This window comes from Ptychodera flava, chromosome 19 (assembly GCF_041260155.1).
Source record: "Ptychodera flava strain L36383 chromosome 19, AS_Pfla_20210202, whole genome shotgun sequence".
Taxonomy (NCBI): domain Eukaryota; kingdom Metazoa; phylum Hemichordata; class Enteropneusta; family Ptychoderidae; genus Ptychodera; species Ptychodera flava.
This window is the reverse complement of record NC_091946.1, coordinates 26,345,397-26,362,608: the sequence shown is the minus strand read 5'-3', so window position 1 is coordinate 26,362,608 and position 17,212 is coordinate 26,345,397. Positions and strand designations below refer to the sequence as shown.

Here is a 17,212-nt window from a genome sequence, read left to right as displayed (position 1 = left end):
AACATTGATATTCATCCGAGAGCTTAAAAAAATCCTACTATATCGGATTTTTTCATTTGTGAATGGCGATGTAAGCATTTTTTTACATTATAGGTTTTCCTATAACAAGTTTTAACGATACAAACTTAGAAAAAACACATATATTACATTTTAAATAAAATCTTGCGTAATGATATCATGTAAAGTAATTGGTGAGTCGGCTATCGCCATCTTGAATGACGTGCATGACGATTTAATCAACGGTATATCGCGAGAGTTTACTTTATATGGAAGGTCAAAGACGGGTCAAAGGTGTACAATATGGCTGCGCCCATGGGTGTTTACGACCCTCAGTCCATCCAGTACTTGTTGCATTTTGATCAGCAGGTCGTCAAAGACAGTAACAGTTAAAGAATGAGCCTTCTAAAGTTTCGCGTTCTTGTCGATGGCAAACTCGCCGACGTAAGTCAAATGTTGTCTGATGATGTTATATAATAATTATTGGTATTTTAATATTTAGTACACAGATGAATCTCTTGTTGCACGCTTTTCCATTTCTCGTGACTGATAACTCTAGAATTTGGCGTTTGTTATAATAAGGCAGAAGCTAAATACAGAAATGCAGTGAAATACCGAATTGACTAGCCAGTGCAAGGACTCAGAGTTTTGTTTCGTCAGTGCCAGTGTAACAAATTACCCCGGCAAATGGGTCGTACTAATTACTGCCCGTCACTGCCCGTCAGGAAATTAGCCTTCCAATTACTGTAATCAGTCGATATTTCAATACCAAAGACCACTACTCTTTGTAAAAACGAACGAAATAATATTTCAAGATCCGAAAAATGTTGATTTTCGAACGAGTAGCAACGCTAATCGTGTGATCGTACATGCATCACCATTGGCCATACACATACTGCCCGTCGACGTCCGACCACTGCCCGTCACTGCCGTCGGGAAATTTACCTTTCAACGACTGTAATCAGTTGATATCTCATATCAAAAACATTACTTACTATACAACCAAACAAAATTGTCGTCCCAGACCCCAACAACGTTGATTTGCGAACGAGTGGCAACGCTGATCGTAATCGATGTCCGAACACTGCCTATCATCACTGCCCGTCGAGTAGAGAACTTAGCGCTCCAATATTCACGTTAGTTCTGAGACAGGACTCGGGCATTTGGAGTAAAACAGACTCTTATTTTGTAGCTTTCTATTATATAAGTGGTCTTTGGTATTGATATATCGACAGATTACAGTAATTGGAAGGTTAATTTCCTGACGGGCAGTCGACGGGCAGTGACGGGCAGCGACGGGCAGTAATTAGTAGGACCGCGGCAAAAAATTACGCGCCAAAAAGTAGAGACAGTGCAATCATGGAGCTTGAGGTATTTATAGCGAGCTTTAGCTCTGCATGGCAGGGCTGTGTGTTACCGGCGTTACACGGCCTCCCTCCTGTGGTGGGAGGCCGTGTAACGCCGGTAACACACAGCCCTGCCATGCAGAGCTAAGCGAGCTTGTACCTAAATGATGCAATATTGTTAGCAGTTCGATTAGGTATGTCACTCAATAGGGTGTAATAATGGCAAATTTGATAAAAAATAAATGATTCCATTAGTCCACAGTCCCTCTATCCATAGAGGGACTGTGATTAGTCATACATTTTTCCATTTAAGTTAGTCTTTACTGTTCAAAGTTTTACTTTTGTGTTATTGTACAATGAGATGTAAAAATTTCATTCACTGCATGAACTTGATCATTGTGGGTCTTTATTCAGTAGTTCTAGGCCATCGGCCCCGCATACTTAACATAGTTAGCATCAATATACAAAAAATTGACAGGAAAATAATAATTACAAACACTCAGAAAAATAAATTATCATTTATCTCCTTTCTCACTTTCATAGCGTGAAAAGTGAAAGCGGCTAGACGTTGCATTATATTTGGATCATCAGATTTCATCAGAGAAATAAATTTTCTTTCTGTTGGTGGACTGAAATAATAACGAGGAATATACTTCATCCTCAAGTTATCAAAAAAGTACAAAGTAAAACAAAATGGTATTCATTTTCGACTTCGTTACTATCACATAGCAAACATACTCTTTCATTTGCATCATTTTTCAATTTTCTGTCAGTCTCAATACGCAAATAGTGAGAAGAGCATCTCAATCGAGCTAACATAGACATGTGTACATTAATTTTGACAACAGAAAGATATTTTTCTGGTGTAAGTGAACACTTAAGTTCTCGATAACAAGAAAGTTTATCAAGGCTACAAATTTCACTGTACCAGTGGTCATGCAAATAACTCTTTAAGTTCTCTACAAAAGTACATATGAAGCTATTTTCATCGGGAACTTCTTGTTGCTCCCATACTTCTTGTAAATTACAGAGACACAGTAAGTTTTTGACGTGGTGTATCCATGTGGGTTTCGACCTGACACCAGATTTATCAATGTGATATAGCATTTCATAACACTTCCTTGGATAGCGGTTTTCTGGCATTTTTAAAAGTTTACACCAATATTTAACACATTTTTGGCTGTATACAAGCAAACTGGAAATCTGCCACACTCTCCAAACACTGCAACATTTGGGGTATTACCTGAAACACCAAGAAAACTCTTACATGCCAAATACTGGATTCTTTCAAGATAATCATATTTTGCATAACCCCATACTTCTGAGCCATAGGTCAGTATTGGCAACACCATTGAATCAAAAATCTTGAAAAAAGTATCATATGTAAAGCGACCTGTCTTGTTACTCACTCTAATAATACCCATTAGTACTTTTCTTGCTTGTTGTGCAAGTGTTTTTGTGGACATTGTCCACTGCAACCTACAGGAAAACAGAATATTTGGACAACCTACAGGAAAACAGAATACCCAAATACTTATAATACGACACAATGTTAACTTTTTCTCCATTAAAAAACCATTTTTCTGTTTTCACTGCATGAACTTGAAATGAATGGTAAGTGATTGTAGAAAAACTGACTTGTCATTGTACATTTGTGTAAGATCAAGTATATGGTGACCCCATCTTTTTTCTCTAATATTTTATTGTTCTCATATGCCAGAATTCAAAAATCCATGGTAACTGTTAGTCCCCTAGTCTTCTGTGTGTTGCTCTCTGGCTGGATCTTGTGTACAAGTAGATGTATGTTTCACTGTCAATTGAGTGTCCTATGACCGAAACTCTTCTTAAACTACATCAGAGTCAGAGCTATGTATCACTGTCACTGCCAGTATGTAGTAGCAGGGCAGTAGTTGTATTAACTTTTTATGTTGACAATATTTTTGTTCAGTTTATACAATTGCGTTCTTGTTCTACTCCTACAGCATGTTGAGCTGTCCAGTATTCATGTACGTGTACCGTGCATTTGTATCATTCAATTATCACCAATATTTAGACAAACAGGCTTTGTTGACAAACTGAATATTATGTTTTTCATCATGCTGTAGAGAGACACCAAGAAACTGTGTTTGATACATTGCATAGAAATATTGAAAAATTATCAACAGTTGCAGCTCCTGCCCCATTACAAGGCCAACTTGTTTTACGAAAATTTAATGGCATTCATATATTTTTAGATTTTTCGAGATTAAAGACATAAAATGCAACAAAACAGGTCTAGATTTTGTTTAATTATTACTAACATTAGAACCACTGGACGACATTAAAATGTTGGGAGTCAAACTATTTTCGGGTCCCCTCCTATAGGCAGAGCAAAACTTTCAAGTTCCCCCTCGACTACCCCAAAAATTTTCGAATTCCCCCCCCCTGAATTCCTCCAGCCCCCCCTCACCACTTTTTTTGAACGTGGCCTAAACACTATTCTACACTAACCTTGTCATTTATGGGGTTTGGTATTTGTTCAAACATGTTGATCACCTTCCTTAAATATTGTTTCGTGCTTCTGGAAGCTGCCATTACGGGAAGTTGGTAATGGCGGCCCCCAGAAATGTTTTTGGAAGGCAATTGACTGGTGAGCGAGGTCGCAAAAACCAAAACTCACCGACCGCCTCACCGTAGAGCTACAAGTTTGCAGCTGGTGCTGACTTGGCCTAGACAGTATCTTCCTTATCCTTAAATGTCTATGGCCAAAGTAAGTAAATCCTTTATTTTGTATCCACTCAATATTCCGAAAGGTAGGCAGGGCAGCAATGCAAAAAAGGCCCCCACCCCAAAATTGTTTTCTTAGGTTGGATATACAATATATATATATGTTAACCCTAAAACTAACCCTAGCCCCGAGTATAATGCTGTGTGTTCCTGGCCTTATATGGCCTCCGAGGTCATGTAACACCAGGAATACATGGCATCATACGCAGGGCTAACCCTAACCCTAATTCTAAACCCCTCCAAAAGTTGTATCTGATGTGCTTCTTCCAAGGAAAGTCCGTGATTAAAATGATTTTTGAGGTATGAGAGGCCTAAATGAAATCTTGCCTCCCGCTATTAAGACAATCAATTTTCCTTCTTTGACAGTTTTCTCATGTACATTCCTGTAGCTATGCTTCTGGAGTGTACTGTCATATGTCACCACATGGTTCAATGGATCATGGTTCCTCCACAAACGGTCAAGCATCAAAACTTAGTCACAGGAAGCATTGTGTATTCTACTGAAATTGTACACTATGCAAAAAATGAAGTTTTTCTCATCGAATTGGGTTTCAAAATGCCAGAATAAATAGATTCCTGATTTCTTAGAGTTCTTTACCTGAGATGGATCCTCTCTCAAGCAAAGATGGAAGAAAGCAAGGGAACTAAAATTAGGCACTATTTCCGAAACCCATAGCTTTGGTCAAGATCGCCTCAGGGTTGAAACAAGCTGATAGATCCCAAGACAAGAGAACATTTGCTGTCCTTATCAGGGCTCGAAATAATACCTGTCTGCCTGTCCCGGACAAGTGAAATTTGGCCTGGGACAAGTAGTTTTGAAAAGTACTTGTCCAAGTTGACAGGTAGATTTTTTCAGCCTGCAACCAGTATTTCAACCTATTGACTACAGCAAAATATTCATAGTTTTAATTTATGTACCTTTAAAATTTTGAAAATCATTGTTTGGATATTTACCTGTCAGAAAAAAGTAAAAGAAAGTTCGATAATATCTATAATCACTGTTTACAGGAGTCAGCCATGTTGATTTATCTAAGGTCACGTCTCAAATCTCTTAGATTGGGAGATTCTCAGAGCCATCTCGACACGGATGGCGTTGTTACGCCATTTTGCACACAACTCAGACGTGAGTTTGTTGAACTTTCCCAGATTCACTCGTCAGTTCTGTCAAAAACTTCCTATCAAACTAATTAAAAATGACATTCAATTTCTCTGGACATTGTCTCAGGTGAGTTGAAATTAGTATAGTTTCTTAGAATAAATTATGCCATTTTGGACAGGTACTTTTCTCACTGGGACAGGCACTTTTTATTTCGACTTGTCCAGTGGACAGGTGGTTGAAAAAAGTATTTCGAGCCCTGCTTATGTTGGGCAAATACTCCTGCCATTGGGCACACAGTCCCTTGTTTGAGCGTTAATTTGTATTTCAAACAATTGCAGCAATTCTTCCAAGTTAAGGGAGCATACATCTTGAAAGTGAAACACTTAAACCTTTAGCTCACACTTTCTTCAGGGAAACTTTCAACCATGCTCTTTAAAATCAAGAATTGAACCAGGTTTTCACAGAGAAAATTTTGGTACCAGAGAAACAGTTTACCAATACTTTGACATTCAAAATAACTAGGTACACTATGCAAAAAAATGAAGGTAGAGCAGAGGTGTATTGGCAATTGCAAAAATCTGAAAGTCAGAATATCTCTCCACAATGCACCAGTTTGTATCTGAAGGTGCCATGTAAAGCAAATATTCACATTTACTTATTATGAATAACTTTTTCTTTCAACAGGAGAAATTCTTCATTGCAAGGTCAAGGACAACAGAAGAGCTGATTGATAAACTACTGCAAAATAAGATAATTGAGTCAAAAGATGTGACTGTACTCAATAAGTGCACTCAGAAGTTGGTAGCCAAAAACAAAATTGGCCAGTTTTTCAGAGATAGCGATACCCTGATTGTCAACACAAATTGCCAGGTTGAGTCCACTCAAAGATCCGAAGTACGTAGAGCCAGACAAAGTTCAGGAGTTAAGAGTGTAGCGGTGAAATCTAAAGGGGATGAAATTTGTCAAGTCAAAAGGAAAAGTCCACGGTTGTCCGTGGTTAGTGGGAAGAAGCCAAGAACAGCGGGCAACGATGACAAGAATGTTGAAAAATTGCATTTGACAGCAGTGAAGGTGTTTGATTCCATAAATGACGGAAAGTCAACAGACAGGATTCCAGAAAGTTCAGTATTTTGTCAAGGGGGCCTCCATCGGAAGGAACTTGAAAGCTACGCTGACAGGACTCCAACTGAAGTGAGTGCAAATGATCAGGATTCAAAACGCGGCACCGTATTCAGTAATGTCACTGCACAGCCAGGAAAGTTTGGTAACGTACCCTGTAGGGACTCCACTAATCCCAGTGATTCAAGTTGCTATAACTCTAAGAATGTCATGAACCAAATCAGTGAGAATTTCAGTGAAAGTACAAACCGTAGATGCCTCAGAAGCAGCAGAAGGAGTCCAAAATGCAAAGCTGAGAATGAAGAGAGCAAAGCTATTTCACGTCCGAATAAAAGTCAGAAAAGTGTCGTCTACAAGAACGTAGAACACAGAAAAGCCACTGGTGATCTTAACAGTGCCAGTGTTGATAAAGGAAATGATGATGCTGATGATATAATGATAGTGGATGTGATTGGGGAGAAGCAGATATCCAAGAACAAAATAATTTCAAATATGAAAGGTAAGTAGTATTTTGAAATAAGATCTGTCAAAGAAATCCCTGTACAATGATTTTGGAACATTATTTATTTGGCGAAATTAATTAAATGGCCAGTTGCTGTAACTTTTAGTGATTTATTCAATATTTTTATTTTTTATGTCAACAACAATTTCTTGATCAACTCCCCAAATAGACTGGAAGATCCGTCACTTGAGGGCGCTCTCTACTCTCCCCCTCTAAGAGGAGGGGAGCGTAGGGAGCGTCCTCGAGCGGCAGATCTTTCAGTCTTCTCCCCAAATCATACTTAGATATTACACAGTTTTTAGCTTCTCAACGTATACTGTACATGTACAGACTGCATTGTTATTGTTTACAAGTGTTTTCTAGTCACAGATGCTGTGTTGACAAGCTGAAAAACGTTTACTGTATTTCAACATACCGTAGGGAGTAGAACAAGAACTTGCAATTGGCATACAGAACAAAACATAGTGAAGAAAACCACCAAAAATTACAGCTTACTGGCCTTTTAATGTACTGGTAAACCTCTGTTAATTGACAACCTACAATAAATATGGATGAGACCTTGTGATGTTAGAACAGGTCCTACGCTTTCTCTGTCCATCAGATTGGCTGTATTATCAATGATAATGATAATTGATTTATCATACCGTGTACTGCTTGATACAAAGAGACTGTAAAAACTTTACTGTAATTGTGTACATTGCAGTCCCGCCATAGTATTCACATACTCCTTCAAATATTCATACTTATGCTGTACATGAGTGTTACACGACTTAACTTTCAAACAGATATTCATTGATCAGTGAATGTGACAAAACATTTCATGTGAGATAGTTATGCATAACCTACGGTCATTTCAACTACATATATTTGAATGGAAGCATTTGCTAGAATGTAATATTACCGCTGACAGCCCATTGGAGAGTCCACCACTGGCTTCAAAATAATGGCATCCTGTAACTTTCTGATATTTTTATTGTTGTACTTGCAGCCGTCCTCAGGAAGAGGAAAAATTCTAATGGAGTGAATGAGAAAATCATTTTCAAAGAATTGGAGAACATTTTTAAGAAGGATCTGTCAAACAGGTATGTCTTCTGTATTCAATGTGTTTTCATTTGCTGTGTAAAGTACTTCTTTTACAGACATGGTAAGCAGAAATTTGACTGTGACTTTGTACTCAGTGTTTTTGTATCAGTGGTATACATCAGACACTTTGCTAGTAAACGTTCTCAACTTGTTGCGAAAATCGGCAAGTACTCGGAAGAAAAAATATAACCCCTCTTCACTGTATATACACAGACCAGATTTATAAACATCACATGAATCATCGATGCATCCATGAAACACTGGCTGTATGAAGCCACAGTATGTAAGAAAAGTTGACTTTCAGTCTGAAAATACTGACCCAATTTTTTTGGCCAGATATGAGCTAATCAGGTCTACCTTCCGCCATCTGAAGGCAAATCCTGATTTGTGGATGGCAGACACGGACAGTCAACCAACCATTGCTGTGACTATCAGAGGCCATCAGATCACCACCAAGGATATGGAAAGATTACATGGAAACAACTGGCTGAATGACAGTGTAGGTTCTTCTTCAGTGCTTTCATGATCTGTGTCGACACAATTAAATTTCCAAGTGTAACTTGGTGTAGATTTGCACCATTTAAGGTAGTACGCACCTCGAAAGTGAAAGACTTAAACTTTTGCTCAACGAATCTTTCAACCATTCACCTTCAAAATCAAGGATAAAAATGACATGTCATTTTGCAAAGTTTGGTACTGGAGAGGCAAATAACTAGTGATTTACCGATATTTGAAATTCAAGATGGCCGCCATCCCTGTGTTAACTCTACAGAGAAAATAAAGTTTTTGAATTTTGAAAAACTAAGCTGGTGAAAAGTTTTCTTACACCAAGAGCTTTAAAATGAACCCCCACAAGTGGTATATCAAAAAGAATTGTGAAAGTCTAGGAGTTCGAATCTCTGTCCCCGAGGCGCGTTCTTCCTTAAAGGGCCAGTAACTGTAACTTTTGATGATTTTTTTTAATATGTTTGTTCTGATGTCAACGTCACTTTCTTATTCTACTCCTCAAAGCGTTAAGCATGTCGAGATGCAGAATATTCAGCTTGTCAAATCAGCCTGTACATGTGCATATTACAGTGTTGTTTTTGACAAGAGAGTCCTGGTCCAGACTATTGAATACAAATGTAAACAATAATATTGCATTCTAAACGTATAGACGCTGTGTTGACTATCTGAATAGTGAGTGTTTCAGCATATGTTAGTGAGTAGAACAGGAACTCAGAATTTACATACTAAACAACAAGTCATCGTTGATGACACAGTCCCCGCTTGTCCATTTTGTTATAATCTTTGGTGTCTAGGTAGCTGTGGTCTAGGTAGCTGTGGAATGACATTGATGCAACGGTGCATCAGGCCTGTGACTTGCATAATAAAGTAATCTGAGGAACGTTCATAAAATTGACCCATCTCAGCCGGTAATGACCATTGAAGGAACTTTTGATCACATCACACATGACGATGCCCTCATTGTCCTCTAGTGTCATGATGGCACATACTATACACATGGTTTGGTGGAATTTATGAATGGTATGGGATCAGGTATGTTGTTGTAATCAGCCGTTTCGGATCATATAATGTAACAAATTAATGTGCACAAGAATGCAGCCATATCACGTTTAAACAAAATCAGTCCATCGAAGGACAGTGACCTATGTTTATGTTTCAAAGACATAAAAAAATCACACCAAAATTGAAATCAAATGGCTGTCTATTGACCATATGGATCATAGCACAAAATTAGTAGACATGCATAGTACTTTATCTTTGTACCAAGTCTCAACAACATTGGATAAGGAATATTTGCATATGATTAAGAGTCAAAGACATGAAGAAATCCAAAATGATCATCTGGCAGCAATATTGAGGAGAAATGACAATCTGGCAACTATATTGGAACATGTCACGAAGTACATTGACATGTATATGAATGCCATAGTGCATGATCTTTGTGCCAAGTTTGGACAAAATCGGTGTAATGACCTTTGAATTAAGCTTCAAAGACATGCAAAATTCCAACAAAATGGCAGTTCTGCAGCCATATTGGCTCCTATTGCAAGGTTAATTGATACATGCATATGTACCATAGTGCTTTGCCTTTTTGCCATGTTTGAACAAAATCGGTTCAAGGATGTTTGAGTTATGGTTCAAAGACATGAAAAAATCGCAACAAAATGGCCGCCTCACGCCCATATTGGATCGTATCGCAATATAATGCCACATGCATATGTAGGCCATAGTGTTATGCCTTTGTGCCAAGTGTGAACAGAATCGGTTCAAGGATGTTTGAGTTAATGGTTCAAAGACACGAAAAATCGCAAACAAAATGGCTGTCTCACGCCCATTTTGGATCTTATCGCGAAATAATTTGACATGCATATGTAGGCCATAGTGTTATGCCTTTGTGCCATGTTTGAACAGAATCTGTTCAAGTATGTCTGAGTTATGGTTCAAAGACATGAAAAATTGCAAACAAAATGGCCGCCTCACGCCCATATTGGATCATATCGCAATATAATTCGACATGCATATGTAGGCCATAGTGTTATGCCTTTGTGCCAAGTTTGAACAGAATCGGTTCAAGGATGTTTGAGTTATGGTTCAAAGACACGAAAAATCGCAAACAAAATGGCCGCCTCACGCCCATATTGGATCATATCGCAATATAATTCGACATGCATATGTAGGCCATAGTGTTATGCCTTTGTGCCTTGTTTGAACAGAATCGGTTCAAGGATGTTTGCGTTATGGTTCAAAGACATGAAAATCGCAAAAATATGGCCACCTTGCTGCCATATTGGAATGGATCGTATCGCAAAATAAATTGATGTGCATCTGTAGGTTATAGTGCTATGCCTTTGTGCCAAGTTTGAACAAAATTGGTTCAGCAGTGTCTGAGAAACAGCTGCGGACGGACGGACGGATAGACGGACACAATCTATAAGTCCCCGCCAGACTTCGTCCGCGGGGACTAAAAATAGCGAAAAAGTCATCAAAAGTTCCGGCTACTGACCCTTTTAATCTGTATCTCTTTAAATCCATAAATGGTGTCTAGTAAAACACCACAACACCATGGTTTGTACTCTGCAGCAGCATGAAACCAGCAGAGTGGTGACAGGTTCATTAAAAACATAGAAATTATTGTAAAAATAAATTTAAACAATAATGTTAGCAAACCTTCAGATAATGAACACTGATCTGGTTTTATTACGTGATTTATACTAATCTTTGAAACCATCGCTTGTCTCAACTTGCAAAGAGTTTATTATTCAGACTCACAATAAATTACTGTGGTGTGAAGAGTCACAGAGACAAACAAGGTATGATTTATATACTGGAAGTCATTGCAATAACAATGTCACAACAATTTTAGGTCATTATAGAAGCTTACTTCTCAAACTGATCATGCATGTAGATAAAAGATTGATAAGACAGGTGTACAGATTAAGAGACATCTACTTTAACGCCACTATTGCCAAACTCTTTGTGATTTAAATAAATAAATAAATAAATACAAATAGATAAATAAATAAAAATAAATAAATAAAAAAGTGCAATGTCATCAAGTGAGCAAATTTCTCATAGTTTCATTGAGCTAAAACACGCAAAATTAAAAAAGTGTGCAACTGCCCAACTGTTTTTCTGAGGCATATAACATAGGAAGTAAGTGTAGGCTTTCATTTTGGTCCAGACCATTTTCATTCAGTCCATGAACCTACAGGGTTTGGTTTTATCATATTGTTTTCTGTGGTAAAATTGTGGCTGTACTCAAGGATAGGATTGGAGTGATTAAGGTAGACTGCCTCAGGGACAGATATTTGGACTCTCAATACCTTTACAATTCTTTTCTGATGTACCAATTGCGGGAGCTGATTTTAAAGATCGTAGAGAATGAAGTTTTCATCTGCTGTTTTCCGTAAGAGTCAAAAAAGGGATGACAGCCATTTTGAATTTCAAATATCAGTGAATATTGCAGAATTTGTTTCTGTGGTAACAAATTTTGCGAGATGACTCATGCTTTTAATTCTTGATTTCTTAAGGAAGTGGTTCAAAGTTTTCTTTTTGAAAGTTTCAGAGAAAGTTTTAAGTCTTTAAATGTTGAGGTGGGTACTGCCTTTATTCAGTATATAGTGCACCGTATAGCTGTAGAAAAATATAAATTATGGTTATACTGGACAAAGGACCTACTCGCATATGTAACAGGGATTTTCTTTATTTCTCAGATTATCAATGGTTACTGCCAACTCCTGATGATGACTCATCCAGACATCCACATCTTCTCCACGTATTTCTACCCACAGTTGAAAAGCAAAGGTTACCGTGGAGTCATCAAATGGACAAAAAAGGTGTGGATTCTTTATATAAGTGCTTGACCGTACACCTTGACACACCCATACCTCATGTCACTGTGAATCTCACTATTAAAACATGGCCGACAGAGGCAGATAGCAACCTTGTTGTTATAAGGCAAAGACTGTATCACCATTGTCTTTCATATATTATAGAAATGAGTAATAATAAGAATTTGATGGTTTAAGGTAGAATGCGCCTCGGGGACAGATATTCACTCTCAAACTTTTACAATTCTTTTCTGATCGACCTCTTGTGGGGATTCCTTTAAAAGCTCTTGGTGTAAGAAAATTTTTCACTGCCTTAGTTTTTTCAGAAAATCAAAAATGTTATTTCTCTCCATACAGTTAACACAGGTATGGCAGCCATTTTTAATTTCAGTTCGTTTCTCTATTACCAAAATTTGCACAATGACCCCCAACTTTTATTGTTGATTCAGAAAGAGAATGCTTGAAAAATTCCTTGAGGGAAGTTTGAGCAAAAGTTTTAGTTTCTCACTTTCGAGGCGCATACCACCTTAAAAAGGAATTTTCATTCTCTGTAGTATAGTGCGTGTTGCTGATACTTGTACTCATACTTTCTGCCTAGAATAACTTGTGTCATTCCTAGATATGTCTGCTGAAAGCAAAATCCGTTTTTGAATCAGAGGTCTATCGCATGGTTTAGCAGATCCACTTCCAAGCCATAGCCAGTAAAAAGACTCTGGCTAAGCCATCTTTCGAAATATCATTTCCAGATTAACATTTTCAAGAAGCGGCTGCTGATGTTCCCCATTCACCTGGGAGCACATTGGTCTCTTGTCGTCTGCAGTCTGTTGAAGAAGACTCTCTTGTACTTGGACTCATTAGCGGGATACAATCAGTACTGCTTGAAGGTCGGTCACACCTCTCCAGACTTCTTGCATTTATGTTGACAAATATTAAAATGTACAGAAATTAAGACATTGAGAAGTTCTTCTGACAGGAGGGGAATGAGATACAGCAGTATCCGTGATTTTGTTAATATTGAATGAGGACAAGCATAAAGAGAAAGGTCAAGGGGTCAGTCACATTGATTAGCAGATCCAATGGCATCGTGTGGATGGATCGGTGACAACCAAGTGATGATATTATTTCTTGTACAGGACCGCCTTATACACTAAGTCACTCTAATGAAATCATGCTGTTCATATAATGATATACAACTTGTTCATTGTGGCATGAAACGTTCCCTGAAGTAGATTTCAACATTTACAGATTTTAAAGCCTTATTTGTAATTGAGGTACAATGCTGGATTAGAAAGAGGAAGGATTTTTTGTTCTTTTGCAAGCGATTTTCTGCATTTTCTTGCATTCAGTAACATTGTCATAGTGCTCAATGACTTCTGTTTATAAAAAAAAATGATTCCTTCAACTATCATGGGAAATACAGACATTACTTGGCAGGTTTGTTTTTCTGTACTTTAACTGAGAAAACATTTTCGTTTTGGCGCCAATAGCACCTGGCTCATTTTTTGAAGAAAGCCACGATACAATTCGACAAGTTACGATATCGGTCGTCGCGTGGATGGAAAGCAGAGAGAATGAAAGGTATACCCCTGCAGCAGAATACATCTGATTGTGGTGTCTTTGTTTGTCAGGTAAGGCCAACTTCAAAGCCATTCGGTGTGTTTGTGTGTTCTGTGTTAGATTTATTTCCTCAAGTGGTGCATCCCGGAGCATTTGTTTTCCTCTGACAAAGTTTTTCTGTTCTGTGTCTGTTCATTGTAATTGCATTTCAAAAGTTTGAAAGCAGAAATTGTCATATTTTTCTGTTGCATACCATTCAACATTATCAAGCTTTGAAATAATGTACTTGTTCTAAGATTATGTAGGATTTTCAGCCAGTGAGAAGGATTTTAAAAGGCATGTGGTAATTTATCGCTACCTTCAGTTAAGTGTCTGTAGGTAAAATAAGTTTTATACTTGTACATGTCTTGCATACATCAAACAAAATGCTTGATCTCATGATTTGGATAAAACCCAAAATATCCGTATCTTCTGAGTTCTGGTATTTGTACCTTTTGGTGTACCGGTGTAGTTCAGACCCCTTCACAGTACTGGACTTCACTTTTAACCCTTTCACCACCATGGTTTGGCCCAGACCTATTGTTGTGAGTGGTGTGTTTGGATTGTTTGACATGGTATCGGGGTGGACAGGTTAAATTGTGGCATTTTACTCCTGATCGTGCAACATAAAACCACTCCATAGACAGCAGTGTGATTTTGATAGTTCATCAATAAATTCTTAGCTATATTTATTGATATGGAGAGCTTCACCTTCTGTGTTAGTAATAACATTCTGCAGGACTTGAAATCTGTTTTATCTGTGTCCTTTATATGGACAGGGAACTTTTCCAGGCAGCCTTTTCAATGCATCAAATGGCCTGTCTAGGACAGGTAGACAAGTGTTATTTTGAGTGAGTGCCATATGCCATTGTTTGTTGGAGAGTTCTATACCACGTGTTTGTATCTGTCTGATTTGTTTAGGAATGATTTTTAGGCAAGTCTATCTACAGATGATGCTGAAGAACATGCTGGCCTAACTGCTATGACTGATTAGTTAGGCAAGTCTATTTACAAATGATCAAAAATGCCGAGAACATGCCTGCCTAACTGCTATGAATGATTACTTAGGCAAGTCTGTTTCAAGATGTGCTTGTGAACATGCTTGCCTAACTTTATTACTTACATAAGAACATTGCACAAGTAGGCAAACTACATGTGGTCCAATGTGGTAGAAGCCTAAGTATGTAACAACTTGCTTTTCAGTATGCCAAGCGACTGTGCAAAAACACTGCCATGGATTTCTGCCAATCAGATATCAGAAAACTACGGCTACAGATGATACAAGAGCTACACTGCAAAAAGTTGTTGTAAGTTTTGATGTGCTTCAGTACACAACTGAATTATACGTCAGACTAATGCGCACAGAACACTGCCCTCTAGTGGCAGCTGAAGAATAACAGGCAGCTGACATCATGTGAAAGACCAATGGTCTCTAACTGACCTCACAGAGAAGAACTGACAACTCCCAGTGACAACTATAAATGGAACAGCACAACACAAGGTTATCCAGCATGATGCTAACAAGGCAACTCATGAAAACTCAGCAATGAACTTATTATTGTGTGTGAACATATTTACATAAGTGTATAAAATATTCTGTAAGGAAAAGGTTCCTGCTGCAGCTCAAAATTTATAAAATTTTATATGTTGCTCATTTTGTGTTGTTAGACACTATTTTCTGATGGCTGTTAATGCCAACATAAGTATAAGTGAATGAATTCTGTTCTGTCATAATTACATTCTGTTCTCAAAGAACTCTTAAAGGCAGCATTATCCAAGAATCGGTTGACAGTACAATGGACTTGTTATTTGCTATGTGACTGTCGCCTATCCAGTTCGAGTCTTTCAGTAAACAGGATTGAGAAGTGCAGTTTCAAGATAATCATTTATTTTTATTCCCAGTCTTGGATGAAGACACTATTTCAAATACACAACAAACACAAATCACACATGGAGAGGTTTTCGTAACATCCATACCTTTGTGGTACCTGGCCTGACCAAGGAATGCCTTTCAGTGATGAAACATAGCATCCTAATTGCTGAATAAGTATGGTTTCCAAAAGCTTTCAAATAATCAATTTTCAAAAAGATTGAATTATTTCACTATTTTGATGTTTGAGACCTTCCACTTTGATATAAAATTTACAGATTTTGCGAGTAAAACAACAGAATGTTGTTATTCAACAATTTCCCTCAAATTTATTGTAATTGAGTGGATTTCAACTCAGCAAAAACAGTGAAATTAAAGTCATCGTGAATAATTATACTCTTATTGGTACATGAACATTTTTGTTGTAATCCTCACTTCTAAAAAACGCCTCGCAATTGACCTTTGACCTCAGGTCAATGAGTAGGGGTAGTATACTTTGCAGTGTTTGTAGATCATGTATCACAAGTGAGTTGGCGAAATAAAAATGCAAATCTGTAAACAATAGGGAAACAGTTTCTTTGAATTTGGTTTTCAACAATACATTACAACACAGGAAATGGACAATGCACCAATTACCCTATTGTCCTGTGTTTAGTTTCAGGAGTGTTTCGCATGCACGAAATGTTTCAAATTTCACTGAGTGCTGCACAAGTTCCTCTAAACTTGTATGCACATGTGACTTGTTTCGTAAGACCTGAACAACTTTTAAATTGTGAATTCATGTAATGGGGAAGCCTTGACAGAGAAGGCAAACTATTCAGGGTGGAAGGGTGGAGGGGGGGGGGGGGGGGCAGGGCTTGTTTTGTGTTTGAAATTAGGGTGTGTCTACCCTCATTGCATTTCCCTGTTTGAGTTTGCCAAGAAAGGATTAGGCCTGCGCCAAAAGTTAAGTGGCGGTGTGGTTAGGTCAAGGAGATAGAAAGTAGCTTCCTGGTTAGGTAATGACCTTACCATCAGTTAATCTCTGCATTGAAGATGTCTTACTTATATACTTCCTTCAACAACCAAATGTTCAAAAGTCAGTTTCCTGTCACGGGAGACAGTTATACCATCTTTCCTGTGTAAAAATCCTGTTTCACTTCCAGAGAGTATTAGATTTAAATTAAGATACTACAATGTGTCAAAATTCTGTTGGTCTTTTAGCACATTTTAGTAACAGACATTCATGAAACAGCACCCAGATAAAATACAACTACAGTATAACTGTATATTGATGCTGCCCAAGATGTATTGACAAACAATAAACTCTGTCTGCTTTCTGATGTCATGCCAAGAAATCCTATTTTAATCTTTGGTGAATATCACAGTCACCAGTTCCAACTTATGAAATCAAAGGTGAGCGAAATAATTATTTTTATTTTGAAAACCGATAGACAGTTTAATGATTTGACTCACTTGGATATGACCACTGATGTTATTGATATCATACACTCAGAT

At 37.8% G+C, this 17,212-nt stretch overlaps 2 protein-coding genes across 3 annotated transcripts in view; both read left to right on the top strand.

The window, feature by feature from the left end:
- The first annotated feature begins 223 nt into the window (after positions 1–223).
- LOC139119111 (sentrin-specific protease-like) lies at positions 224–17,110 on the top strand. Its single transcript, XM_070682752.1, has 8 exons — positions 224–441; positions 5,893–6,826; positions 7,818–7,911; positions 8,249–8,411; positions 12,133–12,255; positions 12,996–13,133; positions 13,737–13,877; positions 15,049–17,110. The coding sequence occupies exons 1-8, from the start codon at positions 394–396 to the stop codon at positions 15,154–15,156; spliced, it is 1,749 nt and encodes a 582-aa protein (XP_070538853.1). The 5' UTR covers positions 224–393; the 3' UTR covers positions 15,157–17,110.
- LOC139119109 (ATP-binding cassette sub-family C member 5-like) overlaps positions 16,970–17,212 on the top strand; it is a 32,218-nt gene continuing 31,975 nt past the window's right edge. For both annotated transcript variants that reach the window (XM_070682748.1, XM_070682747.1), the window contains exon 1: positions 16,970–17,110. The gene's annotated coding sequence lies outside the window, so the exon portion shown is untranslated. The remainder of the gene's footprint in view (positions 17,111–17,212) is intronic.